The sequence below is a fragment of the Asterias rubens genome, chromosome 6 (assembly GCF_902459465.1).
Source record: "Asterias rubens chromosome 6, eAstRub1.3, whole genome shotgun sequence".
Lineage (NCBI taxonomy): Eukaryota > Metazoa > Echinodermata > Asteroidea > Forcipulatida > Asteriidae > Asterias > Asterias rubens.
The window spans coordinates 2,606,210-2,630,803 of NC_047067.1; the positions used below are offsets into that span (position 1 = coordinate 2,606,210).

Consider the following 24,594-nt stretch of genomic DNA (forward strand, 5'->3'; position numbering starts at 1 on the left):
GTAAATCCATTGTTCTCAGAATTATGCGCATGTTCAGAACTACGTAAACAATGGAAATTTACCCGGTATGTCTGCTGCCGCCTAGCGTTGGAAAGTCTCCTATTAGTGTGCAGTGCCTCAGCGCTGAAAAATGCCTTGTGGACCTGGTATTGGTTCCCACTTACTCTAGACACACAGAAACACAAAACCAAAGGTTTTGAAGACTGCTTAAATTCTTTCAAGGAAATTAGAAGGCTCAATAAGGTTTTGAGCAAATCCTGAAATCCAGGAAAAATCCTCAGCATTCACATGCCCTTGTGAACAAGATTGACAATTATTGTCAAAGACCAGTAAGGGCACTTTGTGTTATCCAACATAGCCTATCATAATACGTGAAACATATGGAAGTTAAAAGACAGTGGACACTATTGGTAATTGTCAAAGACTAGTCTTCACAGTTGGTGTATCTCAACATATGCATAAAATAACAAACGTGTGAAAATTTGAGCTCAATCGGTCGTCGAATTTGCGAGAAAATAATGAAAGAAAAAAACCTTGTGTCATGCACGAAGTTGTGTGCTTTCTCATGCTTGATTTCGAGACCTCAAATTCTAAACTTGAGGTCTCGAAATCTAAAACTACGTCACTTCAGAGGGAGCTGTTTCTCACAATGTTTTATACCATCAACCTCTCCCCATTACTCGTAATCAAGTAAGGTTTTATGATGATAATTATTTTGAGTAAATACCAATAGTGTCCACTGCCTTCAAGCTCAATCTGTCATCAGAAATTAAGTGGGGAGGGGAGGGGTTTGAGGGGGGAACCAAGCAGGCTCGCAAAATCAATTTCAAAAACTATAGTATTCAGACAAAAGTATTTAAAGGGAAGTTGTTGTCTACTTCAACCAGCACCGAAAATTAGGTAACATTTTAGGGGGACACAAGTAGGTGCATGTGTCCCCCCCCCCCCCCCCCCACCACCCTCTCTCCCCTAGGTTGCGCCTCTGACCAAGACCATCGTTACGATGTGGTGTAAGTTATGTGTTAATATGTGCAAATCTATTTATATTTTACCAAAGTTTTGCAAACCATTTGTACAAAATTGTTTTCTTAAAGCACCGTACACGTTTGGTAATTGTCAAAGCTCACTCCTGGTGCAACCCAACATATGAATAACATAACAAACCTGTACAATTTGGGCTCAATTGGTCATCGAAGTTGCGAGAGAATAATGACAGAAAAACACCCTTGTTGCACGACTTTGTGTGCTTTCAGATGTATAATTTATTATTTGAGTGAGAAGTTACCTCTTCCTGAAAAAACTACATAACTTCAGTAGGAGCCGTTTCTCATAATGTTTTAAACTAACACCAGCTCTGCAATGCTCGTTACCATGTCAGTTTTTAAGCTAACAAATATTTGAGTAATGACCAATAGTGTTCAGTGCCTTTAAAGGAAGATTTGTTTCGAACAATTGTACAAACACTTGCAATTCCAAAGATAAGAAGTACACGCTATGATACAAAGCCAAGACAAATCTTACTAAAACATACACATCTTTTAGGCTCCCATCACCAAGTGCTTCATTAATTGCAAGCATTATCTTCATGTATGTACAACAAAAACAATTTCCAAAGACAGTTTCTTTGATAGTTTTGCCCAAACAGGCTTTTATTCCTTCAACGAAAGTTCAACAAAACCACCACCAATAATCACATTGACTAAGATATTAGGATTAGACAACAAATTAAAAGTAAACCCTCACTCATGGTATATTTCATGATTTGAGTGCAACAGAAATGTGCTATTATGTTCTTCTGTCCTTAACCATTATAACTTGATAAATAAAAACTAAACTGTGAGTGAAAACAAAAGTGACAATAAATAAACAGAAGTATCAGACAGATAAACTGATAATTCAATAAATAAAGCAATCAATCGATCATCAACCAATAACCTGATACAATTACAGACTAAATTGCTTTGTAATCCTCAAATGTCATGGAATAATGCTGGAGAAGAAACTAGTTTTTACTGATGTAAGGTGCTGATGGATTCTGCTGTATTCGGACACATTGATAATACAACATGACCAAAAATATAACTGGATTGCTGTTAACTGGTTAAGAGATGACTATTAATTGGTTACTGACTGTTAACTGGTTAAAGGGTGAGCATTAATTGATTGCAGGATGACTATTTTAACAGTCATCCGTTTAAAAATGGTTAATGGTTAACGATGAGTATCCACCAACAAGTTATACGATAAACATTAACTAGACATGTTTTGTAAGTATTTGACCTCACCATGAATGGTTATAGGATAACTAGTAACTGGTTACAGGATAACTAGTAATACTGTTAACTGGTTAAAGAATTACTATTAACTGGTTACAGGATGACTATTAACTGGTTACAGGATAACTAGTAATACAGGATGACTGTTAACTGGTTACAGGATAACTATTAACTGGTTATTGTATGAGTATTAACCATAGAGTTATATATAAGAACTAGAGGGCGCACTGGCCTATATACGCGACCCGGTATGCGTGCAGGCGGCCATTTTCTAAGTTGACAAAACAGGCATCGCACAGCGTGTGTTTGTGCGCCCATTTTGTAAGTTGACAAAACAGCATCGCGTAGCGTTTAATAAACACACACTCCAACGTGTGTTTCATATTCAACGCGCGTACAGAATGGCGTGCGCGTGTCTCCTTGCGGTCCCATCGCGTTTGTACAAGAAGCATCACCAGTGCGCCCTCTAGTTCTTATATATAACTCTATGGTATTAACTGGTTTCAGGATAACTATTAACTGGTTACAGGAATAACTATTAACTGGTTACTAGACAACTAATGGCGCCTGGTTACAGGATGATTGCTAAATGGCGTTAGATCAATTAACTGAAACAGCTTGATTGTTAATGAAGACATGAGTTAGTCAGGCAGTGCGATCTGTTAAGAAATAATATAGAACAAAAACTGTTATTAAGTATCTTCCAACACCTAAAACTATTTTAGTTTTAGCTGAATCCATAAATCCATCATTCACTATACAGAAGAGCAAACTTGAATCTAAAGACTGTATAATTGGGGCTCAATATCAGCGAACATCAACAAGCATTTTATAACTCTGTATTAAATGCTCTATCAAAATCAACCAAAACTTTAACACAATATGTAACAGACAGTTGTCACCACTGTTTGGCATCATTTTATTACCCGAAACTGCATATTAATTTTGTATTTGATTGATACGTAACTGTAAAATATAACTTTTGCGCAGCATTTTGGGCAACAGAAGTAAGTACAATTGTAAATGTTATTCCAAAGATAGTCAGTTACAGAGATCAACAGGTTAAATAAATCTGGTCAAATAGCATGAAATCTGGCTCCTAACAATAAAACAAAAAACAGAAGATGCTGCTGCAATTGAGTGCTTAGAGTTTTATTAGACACCAAATAACCCAAGAGGTCTAATCAGACAAGTTTCTTGAAACCAGTAACTGGACCCCACCATCAGAACAATATATCACAAGTACTTACCAGACATGACAGAACTTCCAGAGTCCATAGTTGTGTAGTCCCCCAGTGCAGTAACCGCAGTAGGATACGGGTAGGGGTGTCGGATCGTGCCAAGTCAACAAGATGTGTTGGGAACTGCTGTAACTGTAAAAGGCAAAACAAAGAAACCGTGGGTGAGCTTTCAACTGAAATAATGTACTTTACTAGTGTATTTTGAGCAAAAGGTTTTCATGCTCTCAGCCAATCTAAGTCTTTCTTAAGCCCGGTTCATACTTGCGAAGCGAATTTGACGTAAATTTGACGTCACAACCCTCCTTTCGCAGCGATACTCGCAAGTGAGTTGAGCAAAGTTGAACTGCTGCGAATTATTTGTTTTGAATTAGTGTCGTCAACATTTGATCGCATTCGCATTCGCAGGAAGTATGAACCGAGCTTTAAAGGCTAAAAAATTCAGCATCTTGTATAAGAAAGACTCTGCTAGAGTGACGCTGCATTTACACATTTATGAGTTGACTCCAACATTGTTTTAAGGGAGTCAACTCATCTTAAAAGAGTTGCAGCAGTGAGCAAGTTTGGGTGAGCGACTTGTCTCGACCAGAAACTGTGGTGTAGCTCTTGAATTGACCATATCGACCATGCTCCAGTGCTTGGTTCCACATGTAGTCAATCACCCTGTGTGTTTTCTGGTAAGCCTAGTCGGTGTAGTCAAGTCTAGTTGCCACCCCAACTTGCTCCTAATAGTCGCATTTGATGAGGTGCAAGGTGTCAAAGTTCAATTAGCGTCAATACCGTACCTGATAGTGATGGTTCCATCTGCTCCGATAGTAACATAGAAGCTTGTGTAGGAATAGTAGTTCAAGATCCATGGATGGACAGCGTAAGCTACCGGATCACATCCCTGGCATCGAGCTATGGTAATCTGCATACCATACGCTGCACCAATGATGATCTCATACATGTCAGGTAGGTTGTGGTTCTCAGCTGAGAAGGCTAGGTACACGGTGCTGGTTGCATACACCTAAGGACCAATAATAATAATATGAATTTAATAGATGGAAATTTGCATCCAGGATAAAGAATATTAATTTTGGTTTTACCCATATACACTGATGTGTTAAAGGATTTGGGTACTTTTTCTAACACAAAACACAATGTCCACAGATTGACATTAAACTTACACCGTTTAAAGATAATGATAGTAGAAAGCTTCCCTGAAAGTATTAGTTGCTAAGGTGCTGTAGTTTTTGAGAAATGAGTAAAACAATGTCATGAAAATACCTTTTTACATGCTTAAATAATTTTCATCTCATGATCACCGAGACGAAAAATATTTAGATTACATTGTTTTACTCATTTCTCAAAAACTTCAGCACCTCAATATTTTCAGGGAAGCTTTCTACTATCATTATCTTCAAACTGTGTAAGTTTATTGTAAAACTGTGGACATTGTGTATTTTGTCCAACAAAAAGTACATAGACCCTTTAACAATGTATACTCAGTACTTATAACTTGTATATTTGCATACTCAACATTTAGTACTTATAACTTGTATATTTGCATACTCAACATTTAGTACTTATAACTTGTATATTTGCATACTCAACATTTAGTACTTATAACTTGTATATTTGCATACTCAACATTTAGTACTTATAACTTGTATATTTGCATACTCAACATTTAGTACTTATAACTTGTATATTTGCATACTCAACATTTAGTACTTATAACTTGTATATTTGCATACTCAACATTCAGTACTTATAACTTGTATATTTGCATACTCAACATTTAGTACTTATAACTTGTATATTTGCATACTCAACATTTAGTACTTATAACTTGTATATTTGCATACTCAACATTTAGTACTTATAACAATACTAGTGTGGATTTATAAAACTGATCAAGGTGCCAACATATAAAGAAACAATTTTACAAAAATGAAAATGATAGAGAATTTGTAGTTAAATGAAATATATTGTAGAGTGACTTCTATGAATCAAATGATGTTTACTCCAAATCCTAAAACATGTTTCTCTTAGTTTTTCTCAAAAAGATTGGATTCAGCTGTACATCTTAATAAACTTGTAGCTTTGACAATCAAGATACAACTTTTAAATTAGAGCTACTGCGCTGAAAGACACAAGACCAAGTTTTAGCTGTAATATATTAGTTAAGAAACATAAGCAGAGCACAAACTAGTTGGGTACCAGTCAACTCAACAGGTATAAAAAAACTATACAATTTTGGATGTGTAACCCACTTCTGCAAAAACATTTTCTGTGCAATTTGGGTGAAAGAAGCCTTTTAAAAATTGGTCTACAATTTGAGAAATATTCCCTACAGTCTGAATTAACACCTTATTGCTTGACCATACACTTTCTGCATTTTTTGTGTATTATTGAAGAGGGGTCAGATGGGGAGCGGGGTGCAAGGATACTCAGCCAGAGGGAGGGCAAAATTATCTTTTCGTTAAAATGGATTGCCCAGGATTACCTCGAAATGAACAGTGTGGCTCTCAAGGAGTCCAAGGTTCCAGATGTACTGGTAAGGATCGGCACCGACTGAGTAACCAGGAGTGTAGGCATCACAATCTGTTCAAATGAATCAAATAAATACAACCACATATAATAATAATAATTTATTGAATTTATATTGCGCTCTCTCCAGGACCAGCCTGTTCAAGGGCGCATAACAGTAAAAAAATACACCATGAGAAACAACACAGAAAAGTTTAGGAAAAGGTACACTGGTCGGAAAAAATCAGCAAAATAGAAATCAAAGCTTTATTGACAAAAAAGGTGCATGAACACCGTAAAACAGTCAAAAACAATGCAACTTAGGTACAATAAAGCATGGTAACAGTGGTAAGAGTTACTGCTGATGAAAACATCCGAATCTCTAGGATCCAAAGTTTAGAAAGGTAACTCCTAGGATTAATTTAGTCTTCACAGTTCTTTTAGGAAAAGTATCCTCAGCACTAGAGAAGTAGATCAAAGAGCAGGATTTCTTTGAAAGTGGGAAGTAAAAGCTGATGTTCTTTACAGACTGACTTAAAAAGTCTGAAAATGTTCACCCCAGTAGTAATAATAAGAATAACAATGCAATTTTTATTCAAATAGCTTCCATCAATGAAACATCCTCTTGGGCACTCCACAATTTTAAAGGAACATTAAAATCTATACAGGTATAAAACCTTACAGAAAATACAGTTAAAATGTAATGTCCACTAACAAATCAAAAAAGTACAAACAGTTAAGATAAACACTAATTCAAAAACCTGGCATTGCTTAAAGCCATTGAACCCTTTCGGTACAGAAAAAAAAAAAAAAAAAGTTCACAGATTTACAAATAACTTACAGGGTTTACAAAAGGTAGTGGTGAAATACTTCTCTTGAAATATTAGTCCATGAAATGCTTTACTTTTTGAAAACAGTAAAACAATATCAATTCTCGTTAACAAGAATTACGGATTTATTTTAAACACATACAAGGGTGGATACAAGGGTGGGTTTTCCCGTTATTTTCTCCCGACTCCGATGACCGATTAAGCCAAAATTTTCACAGGTTTGTTATTTGATATAGAAGTTGTGATACACGAAGTGTGGGCCTTGGACAATACTGTTTACCGAAAGGGTCCAATGGCTTTAAGGGTGAGAAGAAGCAGAAAGCCTGACTTTAGCCTCAAACAACCTTTGATAAACAAGACTAAGTAATAGTACATAGTAATTATTGACTTACCAGAGAGCTGTGGGTAGGAAAAGAGCGGTGGTAGTCCTCCATACTCTGTAAATAATTAGAAGAAAAATAATAATAATAAATCAAGACAAATGCAAAGTCTAAGTTTAACATTTACTCAAGTTGATTCCTTTCAGAATTGTTGAGAAGATTTCTGTGTTCTACCAAACTTGTTAAAAGAAAACAAAATTCAGAAAAGGTGTTTTGAAGAAAATATATATTAAAAAAGAAAAGCGTGGAAGGGAACCAGTTCAGCAAAAGATATCAGGAGGTATTTCTCTCTAAAAAACGAGACGTCCCCTTGATCCCCAGAGGCAGCAGTCCGCTCATAAGCAGGACAGTTTTTTAGAACTGAGAAGTCTCCCGACTTCTGAGAAATCTACTACCCCTAGTAGAATATATAAAGCAAGACAAGTTCTCAAAAAAAAACCTCTACCCAGCAAGTAGATACTACATGTAGGTATACACATGGTGTTACAGCAAAATAAATATACAATAAAATGCCTAAAATCCCACCTAACCTATTTCTATCACAAAACCTTTTTTTTTAAAAGCGTTTTTGAGTCGAGCGTTTAAGAAAAAACAGATCCCTTACCAACATTGCAGAACTGCCAGTATCCAATGATATTATAGGATGTTGTGAAACCGAGATACTTAATCCATAGTGGATCAGGGTCGGTGTAGGTCAAGATGGCTTCGTAGCTTCCTCCTAAACCAACGAGGATCGTCCCATGATGCCATACAATCCAGAAGGTTCGGTAGTCTTGTGCTGATAAAACGCCAGAAACTGCCGCCTGATCAATAAGAAAGAAAATAAGGATAACAAATCTTCAGGAAACAGTCAATGCACAAAGCAGAGGCCATTTTATTTAATTCCAAGCTCTGCTTGCCAAACCTATACTAGCGAAAACCTGCCTACTCAAACATATATAGTGAGTGAACAATTCACCGACCATGTTGCAGCCAGCAACCACACCACAAACGGCTTTGGACGATGCCTCGGTTATTGATACAGAACCTGACAAAACACCAGACACAGGGGGGGGGGGACACTCTCAACAAAGACAACGGGGCATACAGAACTTTTATGACCACCTAGTCCGAACCAAAGCTCCAGGGGTGGATTTCACATCTCCTAGGACTAGTCCTAAGTTAGGACTAGTCCTAACTCTTTGTGAAATCGACCCCAGAACTCTGGAGTTGTTTTCCAACACCTTAGGGATGCCAATGCAAGAGATCAAGACACCACCAAGCTACCCCAGTGGCTAGAGGCAATTGGAATCCTCTTCGAATAGCAGTGCACGTACTCTCCAACGATTTCATATTATGTGAATTATTGCATCAGGGGTTCGAATCCTACCCGAGTGTTTTCCCTGTGGATTTCTCTTCACAGAACTTGGGAAAGTACTGAGTAAACAGTGCTTTCATTTGTGTAAGGGTAAACCAAATCACATTCTCTAACCCCGATGCCATAATTACCATCATCTTAAAGGCACTGGACACCTTTGGTAAATGTACAAGACCAGTGTTCTCACTTAAAAAACTAACCTATGACAATTTTGCCTCAATTGGTCATCGAATTTTGCAAGAGAATAATGAAAGAAAAAATGCAGCCCGTGTTGTATTACTTTTTGTGCTTTCAGATGCTAATAAAATGCTTTCAGCTGGTCTTTTATTATTTGAGTGAGAAATTACCTTTTTGCACAAACTCTGTTATTTCAGAGGGAACCGTGTCTCACAATGTTTTATACAATTAATAGCTCTCAATTGCTCATACCAAGTAAGTGTAATGCTATCAATCATTTTGAGTAACCACCATGGTAGTGTCCATTGTCTTTAAGAATGATTTTTATTCTAATTACAATCTTACCGAGGCGACAAATTCACCACCCTGCTGTCTCCTGAGGAGTATCATACTATTGTCATATCCTCCGAAGATGATCTCATACATGTAAGGGAGGTAGTTATTCTCAGCAGAGAGACCAATATGGACATAGCTGTGGGCTTGGACGGCAAACGTGATGTAGTTGACCTGGAGATGTCCGAAGACAAAGTCCCAATTGCCGTTTCCGACAGTCTCATATACGTAATGGCACGCTGCACAAAAAATGGAAACAAGTCAAGTCTTTTATTAATTATCCAAATAATAATATGCCATTCGGCTAAAATGGAACGCTCTACATAAAATGTTTAAAAACTAGAAAAAAACAATTAATTTTTTAACCTAAAATCACGCGAGGAATACTTACAAACACAAGGCACACTGGTGCAAGCAGTTATGATGGCATCAGATGACTGAGCCCACTTGTTCTTGGCAGCCGTTGAGGGCAGCAGATTAGCGCATACGTATTTGTACTTGGCTGTGGAGCAATCTACAGAGGTCAAGTCCAGGTCGACGGTCAGTTGGGTAAAAACGGACTGAATGTTGTCTGTGATGTCCAGCTGCTTCTGAGCTACGGAAAGCACAGCTTCACCAAAGGCTGCAAGGATAAAACCAATAGTTATTTGAAAATAAGGACCACCAATATCGCAAAAAGTATAAAAAGGATAAACTTTAGAACTTAACCCTGTATGAAATACATAATAACAACACAGTCTCATATAGCACATCTTTGTTTCTCTTTGAGAAAACAAAAGCCATTACCTCACTTTGCTTTCAAAAAGACTTCGTTTCTCTTTGAGAAAACAAAAGCCTTTACCTCACTTTGCTTTCAAAAAGACTTGGTTTCTCTTTGAGAAAACAAAAGCCTTTACCTCACTTTGCTTTCAAAAAGACTTCGTTTCTCTTTGAGAAAACAAAAGCCTCTACCTCACTTTGCTTTCAAAAAGACTTCGTTTCTCTTTGAGAAAACAAAAGCCTTTACCTCACTTTGCTTTCAAAAAGACTTTGTTTCTCTTTAAGAAAACAAAAGCCTCTACCTCACTTTGCTTTCAAAAAGACTTTGTTTCTCTTTGAGAAAACAAAAGCCTCTACCTCACTTTGCTTTCAAAAAGACTTTGTTTCTCTTTGCTTTTAAAAAGACCAAATTTATCTTTATCTTTGTTTGCCATTTTTACACAGTGCAATCTTTCAGACAGATTTTCTCAACATTAACAAAAGAACCCTCCAAGTTTATGATACATTGGTTGAGTGTGGACAAAATGTCTGCACCATGATGAAAGTTAACGGAATTGGTATAAAAAAGTCATGAAGGTTACAGGTTTACATAAAACTTACACGGTCTAATGATGACGATAGTGGACACATCCCTTGAAATATTAATATGTGAAATCCCATACATGTATGTAATGAGAACAAAATAATCTAATTTGGCGATTGGAGTTTATCGCTTAGTGAGCGTTTTATTATCTGTTTATTTGGCATCGATGTCATGCAAAATGTGTAATCGGTTTTTCACTATTTTTTTTGTGACCCAGATGGCTGATCGATCTCAAACTGCTACAGGTTTGTCAGTTTATGTATATGGTGGATTACATAAGGTGCTTTTACACTGCCAGCTACTGGTTTATTAGCAAAAACCAATTCTGTAATGCTCCTTTAATACGATTGATCCCATCAACCCAACCTCTGTTTACCTGTAGGATAGTCTCCATGCAGATTCTGTGCCAAGTACACAACAACCAAATAGCGATCATTGCCGGCGCTGTTCACTGCAGGTGATGATCCAGGGCTAGGGGTGAACTTGAGGTCAAAGGTCACAGAGGTGACCCCTCCACCAACGAGGTAGTCTGGTACTCCAACAACCAACTGATTAACGTTGAGCTCCACATTGGCTGAGGAAAAGACAGAAAAAGAAATCAGATTGCTTTATTTGTTTCGATCAGTATGCTCTGATTGTCTTCAGGAGAATGCTGGACTCTGTTGCTGGATGTCTTGGTTCTGAAAAGAACCGGTGATTTACAACTCAACGTTTCGCTCAGTATGCTCTGATCGTCTTAAGGTGAAAAATTTATACACAAGACCTCACCAGATGATTTAAGTAACACATTAATAAGCAGCAAAAAGAACTTGTTCTTTAATTTTGTTTGTCCTTTGTTCATGTTATGACCGTCTTGTGTTTTTGGAGTTGTTGTTTTTGTTTATTTTCTGTAAAAAAAAACATATATAAAAAATAAATAAAAAAAATATAAAAAAAAGTATCAAAAAAGCACTTACGGACACAATAGATGGGAGTACATATAGTGTTGATAGCGGTGGGTAGTTGGGCCCAGAGGCAGCGTGACGGATCGGCAGGTTGGATGTCGATGCAAACATCCCAGATATGAGTCTCATGGCAATCGATATATTTCAAGTCAAACTCCACATCAACCTGGGGAAGGTGAAATAATGACAGCGTGTAGACTTGGTTTCAAGTTTGTGATTGTGTCATATTTGTCTGTCTGATAAATATTATACATTGCCTGAAACAGTGCCCTCTTAGAGTGTGTTTTGAAATAAATGTTGATTTGAGTACTTGAATACTTCGGGGTCTGAGGAATTGTGTTGAGGATTTTAAGGGGGGTACTTCTCTGTAGAGGAAGAAAACAACATATTCAAGTATGGGAACTTTGGGCGACACCCTCTGCCATATATTGAGGGACACCCTCTGATCGGGGATGGTATTTAATAAAGACGAAAACAATGGAAGAAGGTTAAAGACAATCCCTCGTCAATCTATATACCTCAGCCATCATGAACTGCTCTCCGTTTATCAACGGCTGCACTTGGAACTTCTTCAAGATATTCCCCTTTGTCGTTGCCACGGGGCCATTGCCCTGCGCATCGATGGACAGCCATGTCGTGATCTCGTAACGCTCGAGGTCCGTTGAAATCGCGTTGATGACGTCGGCTCCTTCGGTGGTGCTCAGGAAGATACAGAGGAAGACGTTGGCGATTCCTCCATCGTGGATGATGAGACTGGTTGGCCAGTCTATGGTCAGTGTGTCAATGTTGATGTCAATAGATTCTGTGGGGAAGGGAGGTGGGAGGAGGTAAAAATAATGGGTAAACTTGTAATTGAAATACACATTTAATTTTAATATTTTATTGTTCCACTTGAAATGTAAGAGCCAACCAGTGCAGTTTACAAAACTTTACAGAGTTTTTTGTAATTTTTCTTTTGCCCTTTTTTAAACCACAACTCTGATTTGGGCTTCACCCCTTGGGCTCTGACTTTGGGTAAAAAAATGTTCAAAATAAATGACAGAGCTTAGGTCAAAGGCTAAGCCCAGCAGTCAAAAAAGGCCTATATTTAGTCCCATGCACTAGTGTCCACCTTTTAAGGCACCACACCTTAATCCTTGTTAAGTTGCTGAATAGGCTTTCAAATAGTACCAGCGTAGAACTAGAAATATATGATGGATGACATTTCTGCAATACTGCAAGTATTTTAGATGATGGACTGTTCATTTAAAGGGTTTAAAGTGGCACTCACCAGCACAGCATATAGGAAAGCAGCCAATCTTAATTGCATCATCTGATTGCTTCCACACTTTGCTTGCTTCAAGCGATGGCTCCAGCTCCGCACAGAAATGAGTGTAGATCCCTCCTGCGCAACTGACCCCCGTGAGGTCAAGGGTCACCTCCAAAGCGACGAAGGTCGATGTGACGCTGTCAGTAATATCCATGGAGTCTTGGGCTGGGGTCAGGACAGCGATCGCCGTCGCAACCTTGACCGTCCCAAACTGATCTTCTGACAGGAAACCTATGACCTCATAGCGGTCCAATCCTGCGCTGTTGACTGGCGCCGCGGAGCCAGGCGAGGGGGTAAAGTCCAGGTCGAAGGTCAGCTCTTGGAGAATACCATCCGTGATTACTGCATCTAGAGGTACTGTCACAACCACTGAGTCCACATTGAGTTCAACATTAGCTAAAATATAAAGGAAAAAGTTACAATCATGTCACCGCTTTCTGTTTGAGAGTAGAAAGGAATAACAGACTCGTACATAGAGGCAATTGCCTCTGTTGCCCCCTTGTCATTGCCTTGCGGTGCCCCTTGAAATGTTCCAATAGAAATTTACGATTTCCTCACAGAGAAGCCCTTTACAAAGGAGGAAAGGCCTTGGTGCCCTTGCCTTTTCAAAAAAAAAACAAGACCCTGATTATTTTACAAGGGAAAGAGAGTTTGTAGTCTTCGTAAATTATTTTCCAGCCTGACAAAAAGTTCATTAGAACCAATGTTTTATGAAGGAGGCAGCTTAAATAGGAATATGGTTACCCCCTTCACAGTCTGCAAGGATGTAAGCAACTAAGAGCCTAAATGGTAGAGCAGAATGCACTACCTTCCCAACTTTTTTCCAAGCAATTATGGTTATAAAGTGCCTTGCTCAACCGCTTAAATGTCATGGTCGGCTTCGAACTCCTACTCTGCTACTGACACGACCAGAGCTTGGGTCCAGTGATCTACACCACTCAGCCACGAACGCCACGTCTTAAACTTTAACTCACATGAACAAAAGATCGGGGTGCACATTGTGTCTACAGCTTCAGGGGACTGGCACCAAGACTCAGCGCATGCCAATGATGAGTCTAAGGTGACACACAGATGAGAGTAACCAGCCTCGTGGCAGTCTACTCCTGTCAGATCGATTGTGAACACAATGTCATTGAAGAGAGCTTCCACGTTGTCCTCTAAATCCAGAGCTTTGACCTACATGTATGGTGTAATTTTGATAGTTATTCTTACAGATAACGTTAACTGCGGGGCCTGATTTCCATTCATTGTGAAGATTTAAAGTCAAAAAAGTCGGGCATCTTATAAGGTCGGCAGAGCAGCTCAATCGTGTAACTTGGAGCTTTAAAGGTGAGCAGCAGTATTTTGTAAACAATGTGCTGCCGGATTGGCAACCAGCGAAGATCTTTGAAAATTGGAGGGATATGGTTGTGGTTCTTTGATAGAGTACCGTCATTACCAGAGTTCTTTTTTCTATCTAAAAGATGTGTCTTTCTGACAGATAAAAACATATCTGTTTACTTTGTACAATAATTGTTGATTTCCTTTTACAGCGCATAGGGACCTCACGGTGATATGCGCTATACACGAATGGTTTTATTATTATTATTATTATTATTACAAACGTCTATTATTATTATGATTGCTATTAGAGATACCAGGTGAACAGCAGAGCAGTTAAAGCTTTAACGCTGCCTTACCTGTACTGTCAGTACGCCGTCAGGAACAGGTACCGGTAGGCTTCCCTGGTCATCCGTAGCCAGGACAGCAGTGAATGAGTATCGGTCAACCCCACATGCATTGATTGGGGCTGATGAATCGGTAGTAGGTGTGGCCATGACACTCACAGTGACTTCATTCACTTCTTCATCGCAGAGGATCAGAGTGTTTGGAGAGTCGATTCTCACAATGTCAATGTTGACCTCCACAGTGGCTGGTTTATAAATTAAAAAAACAATTGTTAGTGCCAAAATCATCCCCCTTTTTTGTTTAAAGCGCCCCCTTGACAAGTAGTAGTTCCACGTCTGGTTGTCAAAACTGTGATGAAGATATAGTTTCTACAACCTCTCTGATCGATAATATCGTTTTGTAATACCAGTGGTTTCTGATGGGCAAGACATCTCCCTAAAGTAGATACTAAAGTCTTGAATTCACCAGTAAAACTGACTTTAGTTAATTTATTTAGTGAGCGTTGCATACTCTTTTTAAATTTCTTGCTTGGACACAACTGTTAAGACTGGCACTTGAACCACAACTCTGCTGATCAGAAACACCAGAGCTTGAATCCAGCATGTTTGCCACTCAGCCACAACACACCACTATAATAACTAGCACCTATTGCATTCAGGTAGCCAGACCAAGACAATCACAGCAAGATTATAAGGACCGTTACTCACATTTGCAGGTTATAGGTGCACATCCAACTCTTATAGCTGGTGGTGCCTGGTCCCATTTCTCGTCATCCAAGGCAACTTGCGACGGTCCAAGATCAATGCAGATATACTGGAATTGACCTTCAAAGCAACTGACCTCCGACAGGTCAAGGGTCACATCCACATTATCAAAGAGGTTATTGACAAGGTCGGTGATGTCTTGTGACTGTTGACTGGGTGTAAGGTCAGCGTCCGTTGAGGGTGATGGGTTGCTTCCATCGGAATCGGTGGCGAGGAAGACTTGAATCCTGAAAAGAGTTTTGGGAAAGGATTCCGTTTTGTTTCTTCAGTTTTTGAATTTGAACATTTATATTATAATTCGATTTGCAAAAACACCAAGTGTAGCTCCTCTCACTTTGTAGATTTTGTTGTTGGTGAACTACATTGTAGGTCTTGCTTTTTGTCTTCTGCTGCAGAGTAAATTCAGAATTTAAAAGGCTACTAAATTCTGAAAAGAACTGTTCTGGTTATTAACTACTACCTGGGTGGAAGGTTGGAAATCTCTTTGGACTACTACTTTCCCATATTTTAGCATGCTCTATTTTAAATATTGGAACTAATTAAGAACCAACAGTGAAGTTAACAATGAAAATCTCCTCGACCCACCAAGCGAAAGTAGTAGTTCCTGCCGATTTCCTACCTTCCGCCTAAGAACAAAATCTACACAACAAATTACATATCAACATGTTGTTTAATACCGCAAACCAAATATGCATTGATACTTCACCATGCAATGTCTAACAAACTATAAATTTATTAAAAAGAATTGGAGAGAATTTAGGAAGGCAAACAGGAACCAAAAGTTTTTTTCTTGAGTAATCAAAGTTTAGGTTTCTGACCTGTAGCGATCATCTCCAGCGGCATTCACCACATCAGCCGAGCTCTCAGTGGGAATGAAAACAATGTCTAGCGTGACTTGTTGAACTCCACCATCTTGTATCAGAGCATCTGCTGGTACGTCAACAGTCACCTCTTGCACATCCAGCTGAACATGGAACACTGGCAAAATAAAAAAAGTAGGAAAAACAATGTGGTGGTAGTCAAATTTTATTTGAAAATGTGCCGTTTGTTTAAGAGCTGAAAAGGTGTGAAAATGTTTAAAAGCCTTTCAATGAACATCTTGTAGGTTGGATATTTGATGTTGTTCTTGAAATTTAGAGCTATTCATTTTGTTTCTCTTTGAAAATGTTACCGATCTCATGCCAAACTATTAAGTGTATAATGTTTTATAGTTTTTCAACAACTGGAAAATAACTTGAGAATGCTAAAAGATACCCATTAACAGCTTGATTTGGGTTTTAAACAAAGACAGATTTACTAGAGAGGGACTTGAACCAACGACCTCCGGATAAACGTGCCGGTGCTCCACCAACTGAGCTATCTAGCCCTATGTTGGCAGTCTCCTTATGTCTCCTTATACTGCCAACTTAGGGCTAAGATAGCTCAGTTGGTAGAGTTCCTGCAACTTAATCCGGAGGTCGTTGGTTCGAGTCCCACTCTTGTCAATTTTTCTTTGTTTAACCCAAAATCATTTAAAATTTACACAGTCAGCTACCCTTGTGATTTATAATATTTGATACATTAACATTTTTTTCGGCTCAACAAATACCACAGCTGCAGTTAGTTTGATGAGAGAAAAAGGCAAACCCCCAAAATCAACTTACATCTCTCGCAGAACTCTCCTCTGTAATATGGGTTACATAGACAAGTGTATTTATAACAATCGACAGGGTCTGGCACACAAATACCCCCATTGACACACTGGTTGTCTGCACAAGGATCCTTATCTGATTACACAAACAAATTGAGAAGAAGAAAAACATTAATCATAAACTAGACATGTGGGTTTTCAATGACACACTGACGTCAGCACAGGGATCCTTATCTGATTATACAAAGGAATTGAGAAGAAGAAGAAAAACATTAATCATAAACTAGACATGTGGGTTTTCAATGACACACTGACGTCAGCACAGGGATCCTTATCTGATTATACAAAGGAATTGGGAATAAGAAGAAAAAGAACAACCACCACCAGAATTTGCTTCCCAATTAAGATGGGTTTGTACTATAGACGATGTGACCTCTGACATCACTCGAAAAACCATAACATGATTCGCGTGCATACTGCCAGGCAAAACCTCTGTGTTTTGGCAGCCAGCTAGAAAGTACATGCAACCTTACCATGACTACGCGTCTTTTTGCCCGGGCGAAACATGACGTGTACAGTGTTTGGTCAACAGAGGGCGGTTTGAATGTAAATGTGACGGTCATGAACTATTACATATGCCCCCAGTCTATTTTTTATTCAACTTCACCCTCTTACGTAATATCTCCACATAGCGCCCTCCAGCGATCTCAATTTCGCGGGTTTTCAGTTCATAAGATCCTTAGACGAAGATCTCATCACACCGTATTTATCTTCGTCAACAGGTAATTATGTTTCTATATTGTTTAATGCTTACCTTTTGCGTTAATATTGTTTAAATAAATCATTCATTATATTCCGTTTACCGTCATAGTCTAAGTTGTATATATTTACTGTTTAAATCTTTGATTTATTGACTCGTTTGCCATGAATAACGGAGTCAAACGAGGAGTTACCCTTAGGTCATGTTCATGCCTTAAGACAAGTTATGTATTCGTTTTGTAAATTACGTCGGGACAAGTCAGTCCTTTTAGTGTAAATATATCTGTTAATTTAATATTCATAATTATTATTGTAAGTTCATAAGATCCTTAGACGAAGATCTCATCACACCGTATTTATCGTCGTCAACAGATTCATGAGTGTAAATAAAATACTGGAAAGCTAACAAATGAACAGCTGTGTCACGTCAATCTTGAATACAGTCAGAGGGGTCATATAAACATAGGTCACATCGTCCTTAGACTAATCTTAACTCTTTGTGAAATCAAACCCTGATCTGTCAAACAATGTATTCCAAACGAGAATTTTATGCTGCTCATTGAGTTACCTGATTAAAGGAACACGTTGCCTTGGATTGGTCGAGTTGGTCTTTGAAAAGCGTTTGTAACCGTTTTTTTTTAATAAAATGCACATGATTAGAAAGATGTTGTAAAAGTAGAATACAATGATCCACACAAACATGCCTCGAAATTGCACGGTTTTCCTTTTACCTCGTCGACTAATACGGCGGCCATTTATGGGAGTCAAATTTTTGACTCCCATAAATGGCCGACCGTGTTAGTTCGCACAGTATTTGGAAAACCACGCAATTTCGAGGCAAACTTGTGTGGATCATTGTATTCTACTTTTAAAACATCTTTCCAACCATATGCATTTTATAAAAAACGGTTACAAACGCTTTTTATAGACCAACTCGTCCGATCCAAGGCAACGTGTTCCTTTAAGGTACAAAGTGCTAACAAATACTATTCCCATATTTGTTGGGAAAAAATCCTTTTCAAAGCCATTACCTTCCACAGTGACAGTGAATTCACAAGTGTTTTCATTGCCGTTTCCATCCGTTGCAGTGCAGGTCACCGTTGTGGTACCCAACGGGAACGTATAGCCGGATGCAGGGTAGCACACTATGGTTGGGTCAATGCCAGAGTTATCCGAGCCAGTAACGGTGAAGGCAACAACAGCTTCATTGAGACATTCATCCTCTTTCACAACAATGTCTTCGCTGCAGTAGATGTTTGGTATCTCCTCATCTGTTGATGATCAAGGGTGTCAAAGATGTCTTAAAGAGAAGGTTTGGGTTTAATTAATCAATCTTAAAATTAAAGGAACAATACAGTCTGAAATGTCATATTTGATGAGAAACAAATTTCCTGTTTGGAGTTTATCACTCAGTGAGCGTTTTGCAAAATTTGAATCAGTTTTCGCTATTTTCTCGTCACCAAGATGGCGACAATCCCAAACTTATACAGGTTCGTCAGTTTATATGTATATGGTGAACAACATAAAGTGCTTACACTGCCTGCAAATGTTTTTCAAGCAAATACCATATCTGTCATGGTCCTTTAATGGTGATCGTAACTTGAACAGCTTTCGATAGTATCAAGCATTTTTGAGTGTCATTCTGGCTCAAAGTAACATGGTTATGAAAAAGATGTAAGTTTTTATCCCTGCGCAAAGATCTGAGAAACGTTACGCTCAGATATAAGTTTTAAAGATTGTGTAATCCAATTATGGATTATTATTCCTAAGAGGACATTACTGCTCCGGACTTCCAGCAATATCTCAAAAAACACGATAACTTTTTGAAAACAAATTTACACAATTCAACTTAATTTTATATATCTAAATTTATATAAGATTAAACATTACAATGATCCACACAAACATATTTGGCCTAAATATTTTAGCATTCCTCAAACCTAACACTTTCTAAGTGAAGTTGTGAATGTTTTCTTGAGATAAAATCGTTCAATTGACAAACAGAGATAATTCTAAACTTACCCTCTACAGTGATTGTAAATGAACAGCTTGCTTCGTTTGAGGCAGCATCCGTTGCCGTGCATGTTACCGTGGTAACACCAATAGGGAACTCATCTCCAGAAACAAGTCCTCCATCAGCAACACACACAATGGTTGGCGCAGCCCCAGAATTATCTTGAGCTGTGACTGTCCAAGTAACGACAGCTCCTGGTTGGCCTGCATCGGTCACCGTGAAGATGGGAGCTGGACAATAAATAGCTGGGACTTCTTCATCTGAAGGTATAAGACAATAATTAAGACATCCGTTAAACAGCTGGTTGATTAAAGTCATTGGAATTGTACAAAATGGTCTGAATCCAACAGTCTGAAAAGAAGACTAGAACGTACCAACAACAGTCACTGTGAAGTCACAAGCAGCTGAATTTCCTGCATCATCAGTTACTGTACAAGTCACTGTGGTCACTACATCCAGTGGAAATGTAGAGCCTGATTCAGGAACACACACAACGGGCAGTGATTGTCCAGAATTATCGGTCACTACTGGATCTAGCCAAGTGACCACAGCATTGTTTACTCCAATGTCAGTTGGTGCAGTCATGTCAAGTGGACATGTGATCGTTGGAACTTCTTCATCTAGAAAAACAAGAAAGGAAACAAAATTTTAATCAATACGAAAAACCGAGACAGCTTTTGAAAAGAAATGTACACAGGTTAATTTTACATTTATATAGGATTAAACCAAATAATGGTTCCAAAATCCATTGGTAAATACTTTCTTTTTAACAGACTAGTCACAAGCTTTCCAATACAGAGTGCCCACAAATTTGGCCTAAAATTAAGAGCTATCCTCTCATAAAAAACTTTTGACAGGGTTCGGTACTGGGCCCACAGTGGTTTACGCTTTACACTTTACCGACTCCATCAAGGAATCTTCAACTAAGTTCCCTGCTTCTCCTCATTGAACCCAAGTCTCGACACTCATGGCGTGGCAGGTCTTTTTTTCAGCTAGGCCACGCATCTGGAACTCTCTACCACTTAATCTTAGATCTTGTCTTTGTAACACAAAAATTAAAATCTCTTCTCAAAACTTATCTTAGGTGACAGGTTTTCAAGGACTGATTTTGTCGTGTCTGTTTTTTTGTTTTTTTTGTGGGAGGGTTTTACTGCACCTTGACGTCAAGCAGGGTGGATATGTGACATTACAAGTCTTTATAATTATTATTATTATTATGTGGAATTTTAGATAATTTTTGAAAATAAAAATGGTTGAGTTGACAAATGTAGAGATAATTATAAACTTACCCTCTACAGTGATTGTAAATGAACAGCTTGTAATAAGACATCCGTTAAACAGCTGTTTGATAAAAGTCATTGGAATTGTACAAAATGGTCTGAATCCAACAGTCAGAAAAGAAGACTAGAACGTACCAACAACAGTCACTGTGAAGTCACAAGCAGCTGAATTTCCTGCATCATCAGTTACTGTACAAGTCACTGTGGTCACTACATCCAGTGGAAATGTAGAGCCTGATTCAGGAACACACACAACGGTCAGTGATTGTCCAGAATTATCGGTCACTACTGGATCTAGCCAAGTGACCACAGCATTGTTTACTCCAATGTCAGTTGGTGCAGTCATGTCAAGTGGACATGTGATAGTTGGATCTTCTTCATCTAGAAAAATAAAGCAAAACAAAGTTAGAATCAATACAAAAAAATTGCGATAACTTTTTGAAAATAAATTGATGCTCATTGTCCACAAAGCACTTAACAGCAATGCTCCCGACTACTTAAAGTTTACACTCAATCAAGGAATCTTTGATCAAGCTCCATGCTTTTCCTCATTAAACCTAAGTCTTTACACTCATGGGGTAAGGTCATTCTCTTCTGCTGCGCCACGCATCTGGAACTCTATACCACTTAATCTAAGATCTTGTCTTTGTACCACAATTCAAAATCTCTTCTCAAATTTTATTTAATGTCACAGGTTTTCAAGGACTAATTTTGTTGTGTCTGTGATCTTTCTTATTGTTTGGGGTATTTAAAGCCATTGGACCCTTTCGGTACAGGAAAACAATTAAAGTTCACAGATTTACAAATAACTTATAGGGTTTACAGATGGTAGTGGTGAAAGACTTCTCTTGAAATATTATTCCATGAAATGCTTTACTTTATGAGAAAACAGTAAAACAATATCGGATTTATTTTAAACACATGTCATGACACAGCGAATTGTGCGGATACAAGGGTGGGTTGTCTCGTTATTTTCTCCCGACTCCGATGACCGATTGAGCCTAAATTTTCACAGGTTTATTATTTTATATGACAGTTGTGATACACGAAGTGTGGGTCTTGGACGGTACTGTTTACTGAAAGGGTCCAATGGCTTTAATTGCGCCTTGACCCCAGCAGGGTGGATATGTGCACGTGACAAGTTTTTAATATTACTATTATTTTTTTAATTATTGTTACTATATGGAATTGTAAATGTTTTCTGGACATAAAATAGTTGAGTTGACAAATGCAGAGATAATTCTAAACTTACCCTCTACAGTGATTGTGAATGAACAGCTTGCTTGGTTTAAGGCAGCATCCGTTGCAGTGCATGTTACCGTGGTAACGCCAATAGGGAACTCATCTCCAGAAACAAGTCCTCCATCAGCAACACACACAATGGTTGGCTCAGCCCCAGAATTATCTTGAGCTGTGACTGTCCAAGTAACGACAGCTCCTGGTTGGCCTGCATCAGTCACCGTGAAGATGGGAGCTGGACAATAAATAGCTGGGACTTCTTCATCTGAAGGTATAAGACAATAATTAAGACATCCGTTAAACAGCTGTTTGATAAAAGTCATTGGAATTGTACAAAATGGTCTGAATCCAACAGTCTGAAAAGAAGACTAGAACGTACCAACAACAGTCACTGTGAAGTCACAAGCAGCTGAATTTCCTGCATCATCAGTTACTGTACAAGTCACTGTGGTCACTACATCCAGTGGAAATGTAGAGCCTGATTCAGGAACACACACAACGGTCAGTGATTGTCCAGAATTATCGGTCACTACTGGATCTAGCCAAGTGACCACAGCATTGTTTACTCCAATGTCAGTTGGTGCAGTCATGTCAAGTGGACATGTGATAGTTGGATCTTCTTCATCTAGAAAAATAAAGCAAAACAAAGTTAGAATCAATACAAAAAAATTGCGATAACTTTTTGAAAATAAATTGATGCTCATTGTCCACAAAGCACTTAACAGCAATGCTCCCGACTACTTAAAGTTTACACTCAATCAAGGAATCTTTGATCAAGCTCCATGCTTTTCCTCATTAAACCTAAGTCTTTACACTCATGGGGTAAGGTCATTCTCTTCTGCTGCGCCACGCATCTGGAACTCTATACCACTTAATCTAAGATCTTGTCTTTGTACCACAATTCAAAATCTCTTCTCAAATTTTATTTAATGTCACAGGTTTTCAAGGACTAATTTTGTTGTGTCTGTGATCTTTCTTATTGTTTGGGGTATTTAAAGCCATTGGACCCTTTCGGTACAGGAAAAACAATTAAAGTTCACAGATTTACAAATAACTTATAGGGTTTACAGATGGTAGTGGTGAAAGACTTCTCTTGAAATATTATTCCATGAAATGCTTTACTTTATGAGAAAACAGTAAAACAATATCGGATTTATTTTAAACACATGTCATGACACAGCGAATTGTGCGGATACAAGGGTTGGTTGTCTCGTTATTTTCTCCCGACTCCGATGACCGATTGAGCCTAAATTTTCACAGGTTTATTATTTTGTATGACAGTTGTGATACACGAAGTGTGGGCCTTGGACGGTACTGTTTACTGAAAGGGTCCAATGGCTTTAATTGCGCCTTGACCCCAGCAGGGTGGATATGTGCACGTGACAAGTTTTTAATATTATTATTATTTTTTTAATTATTGTTACTATATGGAATTGTAAATGTTTTCTGGACATAAAATAGTTGAGTTGACAAATGAAGAGATAATTCTAAACTTACCCTCTACAGTGATTGTAAATGAACAGCTTGCTTCGTTTGAGGCAGCATCCGTTGCTGTGCATGTTACCGTGGTAACACCAATAGGGAACTCATCTCCAGAAACAAGTCCTCCATCAGCAACACACACAATGGTTGGCTCAGCCCCAGAATTATCTTGAGCTGTGACTGTCCAAGTAACGACAGCTCCTGGTTGGCCTGCATCGGTCACCGTGAAGATGGGAGCTGGACAATAAATAGCTGGGACTTCTTCATCTGAAGGTATAAGACAATAATTAAGACATCCGTTAAACAGCTGGTTGATAAAAGTCATTGGAATTGTACAAAATGGTCTGAATCCAACAGTCTGAAAAGAAGACTAAAACGTACCAACAACAGTCACTGTGAAGTCACAAGCAGCTGAATTTCCTGCATCATCAGTTACTGTACAAGTCACTGTGGTCACTACATCCAGTGGAAATGTAGAGCCTGATTCAGGAACACACACAACGGTCAGTGATTGTCCAGAATTATCAGTCACTACTGGATCTAGCCAAGTGACCACAGCATTGTTTACTCCTATGTCAGTTGGTGCAGTCATGTCAAGTGGACATGTGATCGTTGGAACTTCTTCATCTAGAAAAACAAGAAAGGAAACAAAATTTTAATCAATACGAAAAACCGAGACAGCTTTTGAAAAGAAATGTACACAGGTTAATTTTACATTTATATAGGATTAAACCAAATAATGGTTCCAAAATCCATTGGTAAATACTTTCTTTTTAACAGACTAGTCACAAGTTTTCCAATACAGAGTGCCCACAAATTTGGCCTAAAATTAAGAGCTATCCTCTCATAAAAAACTTTTGACAGGGTTCGGTACTGGGCCCACAGTGGTTTACGCTTTACACTTTACCGACTCCATCAAGGAACCTTCATCTAAGTTCCCTGCTTCTCCTCATTGAACCCAAGTCTCGACACTCATGGCGTGGCAGGTCTTTTTTTCAGCTAGGCCACGCATCTGGAACTCTCTACCACTTAATCTTAGATCTTGTCTTTGTAACACA

General features: G+C 38.4%; 1 protein-coding gene across 1 annotated transcript in view; it reads right to left on the reverse strand.

Annotated features, from left to right (window-relative positions):
* Nucleotides 1–2,698: 2,698 nt before the first annotated feature.
* Nucleotides 2,699–24,594, reverse strand: part of LOC117291277 (extracellular matrix protein A-like) — a 30,152-nt gene continuing 8,256 nt past the window's right edge. Inside the window, exons 12-36 of the mRNA XM_033772909.1 lie at nucleotides 23,918–24,163; nucleotides 23,552–23,803; nucleotides 22,434–22,679; nucleotides 22,068–22,319; nucleotides 20,951–21,196; nucleotides 19,910–20,155; nucleotides 19,544–19,795; nucleotides 18,553–18,792; nucleotides 16,776–16,898; nucleotides 15,951–16,110; nucleotides 15,076–15,359; nucleotides 14,380–14,612; nucleotides 13,675–13,876; nucleotides 12,662–13,096; nucleotides 11,910–12,193; nucleotides 11,404–11,557; nucleotides 10,824–11,021; nucleotides 9,497–9,727; nucleotides 9,118–9,344; nucleotides 7,843–8,041; nucleotides 7,251–7,295; nucleotides 6,006–6,103; nucleotides 4,300–4,523; nucleotides 3,527–3,649; nucleotides 2,699–2,935 (exon numbers count right to left, since the gene is read on the reverse strand). Of these exons, the coding sequence (XP_033628800.1) occupies nucleotide 2,935; nucleotides 3,527–3,649; nucleotides 4,300–4,523; nucleotides 6,006–6,103; nucleotides 7,251–7,295; nucleotides 7,843–8,041; nucleotides 9,118–9,344; nucleotides 9,497–9,727; nucleotides 10,824–11,021; nucleotides 11,404–11,557; nucleotides 11,910–12,193; nucleotides 12,662–13,096; nucleotides 13,675–13,876; nucleotides 14,380–14,612; nucleotides 15,076–15,359; nucleotides 15,951–16,110; nucleotides 16,776–16,898; nucleotides 18,553–18,792; nucleotides 19,544–19,795; nucleotides 19,910–20,155; nucleotides 20,951–21,196; nucleotides 22,068–22,319; nucleotides 22,434–22,679; nucleotides 23,552–23,803; nucleotides 23,918–24,163 (5,201 nt within the window). The 3' untranslated portion in view covers nucleotides 2,699–2,934. The remainder of the gene's footprint in view (nucleotides 2,936–3,526; nucleotides 3,650–4,299; nucleotides 4,524–6,005; nucleotides 6,104–7,250; nucleotides 7,296–7,842; nucleotides 8,042–9,117; nucleotides 9,345–9,496; nucleotides 9,728–10,823; nucleotides 11,022–11,403; nucleotides 11,558–11,909; nucleotides 12,194–12,661; nucleotides 13,097–13,674; nucleotides 13,877–14,379; nucleotides 14,613–15,075; nucleotides 15,360–15,950; nucleotides 16,111–16,775; nucleotides 16,899–18,552; nucleotides 18,793–19,543; nucleotides 19,796–19,909; nucleotides 20,156–20,950; nucleotides 21,197–22,067; nucleotides 22,320–22,433; nucleotides 22,680–23,551; nucleotides 23,804–23,917; nucleotides 24,164–24,594) is intronic.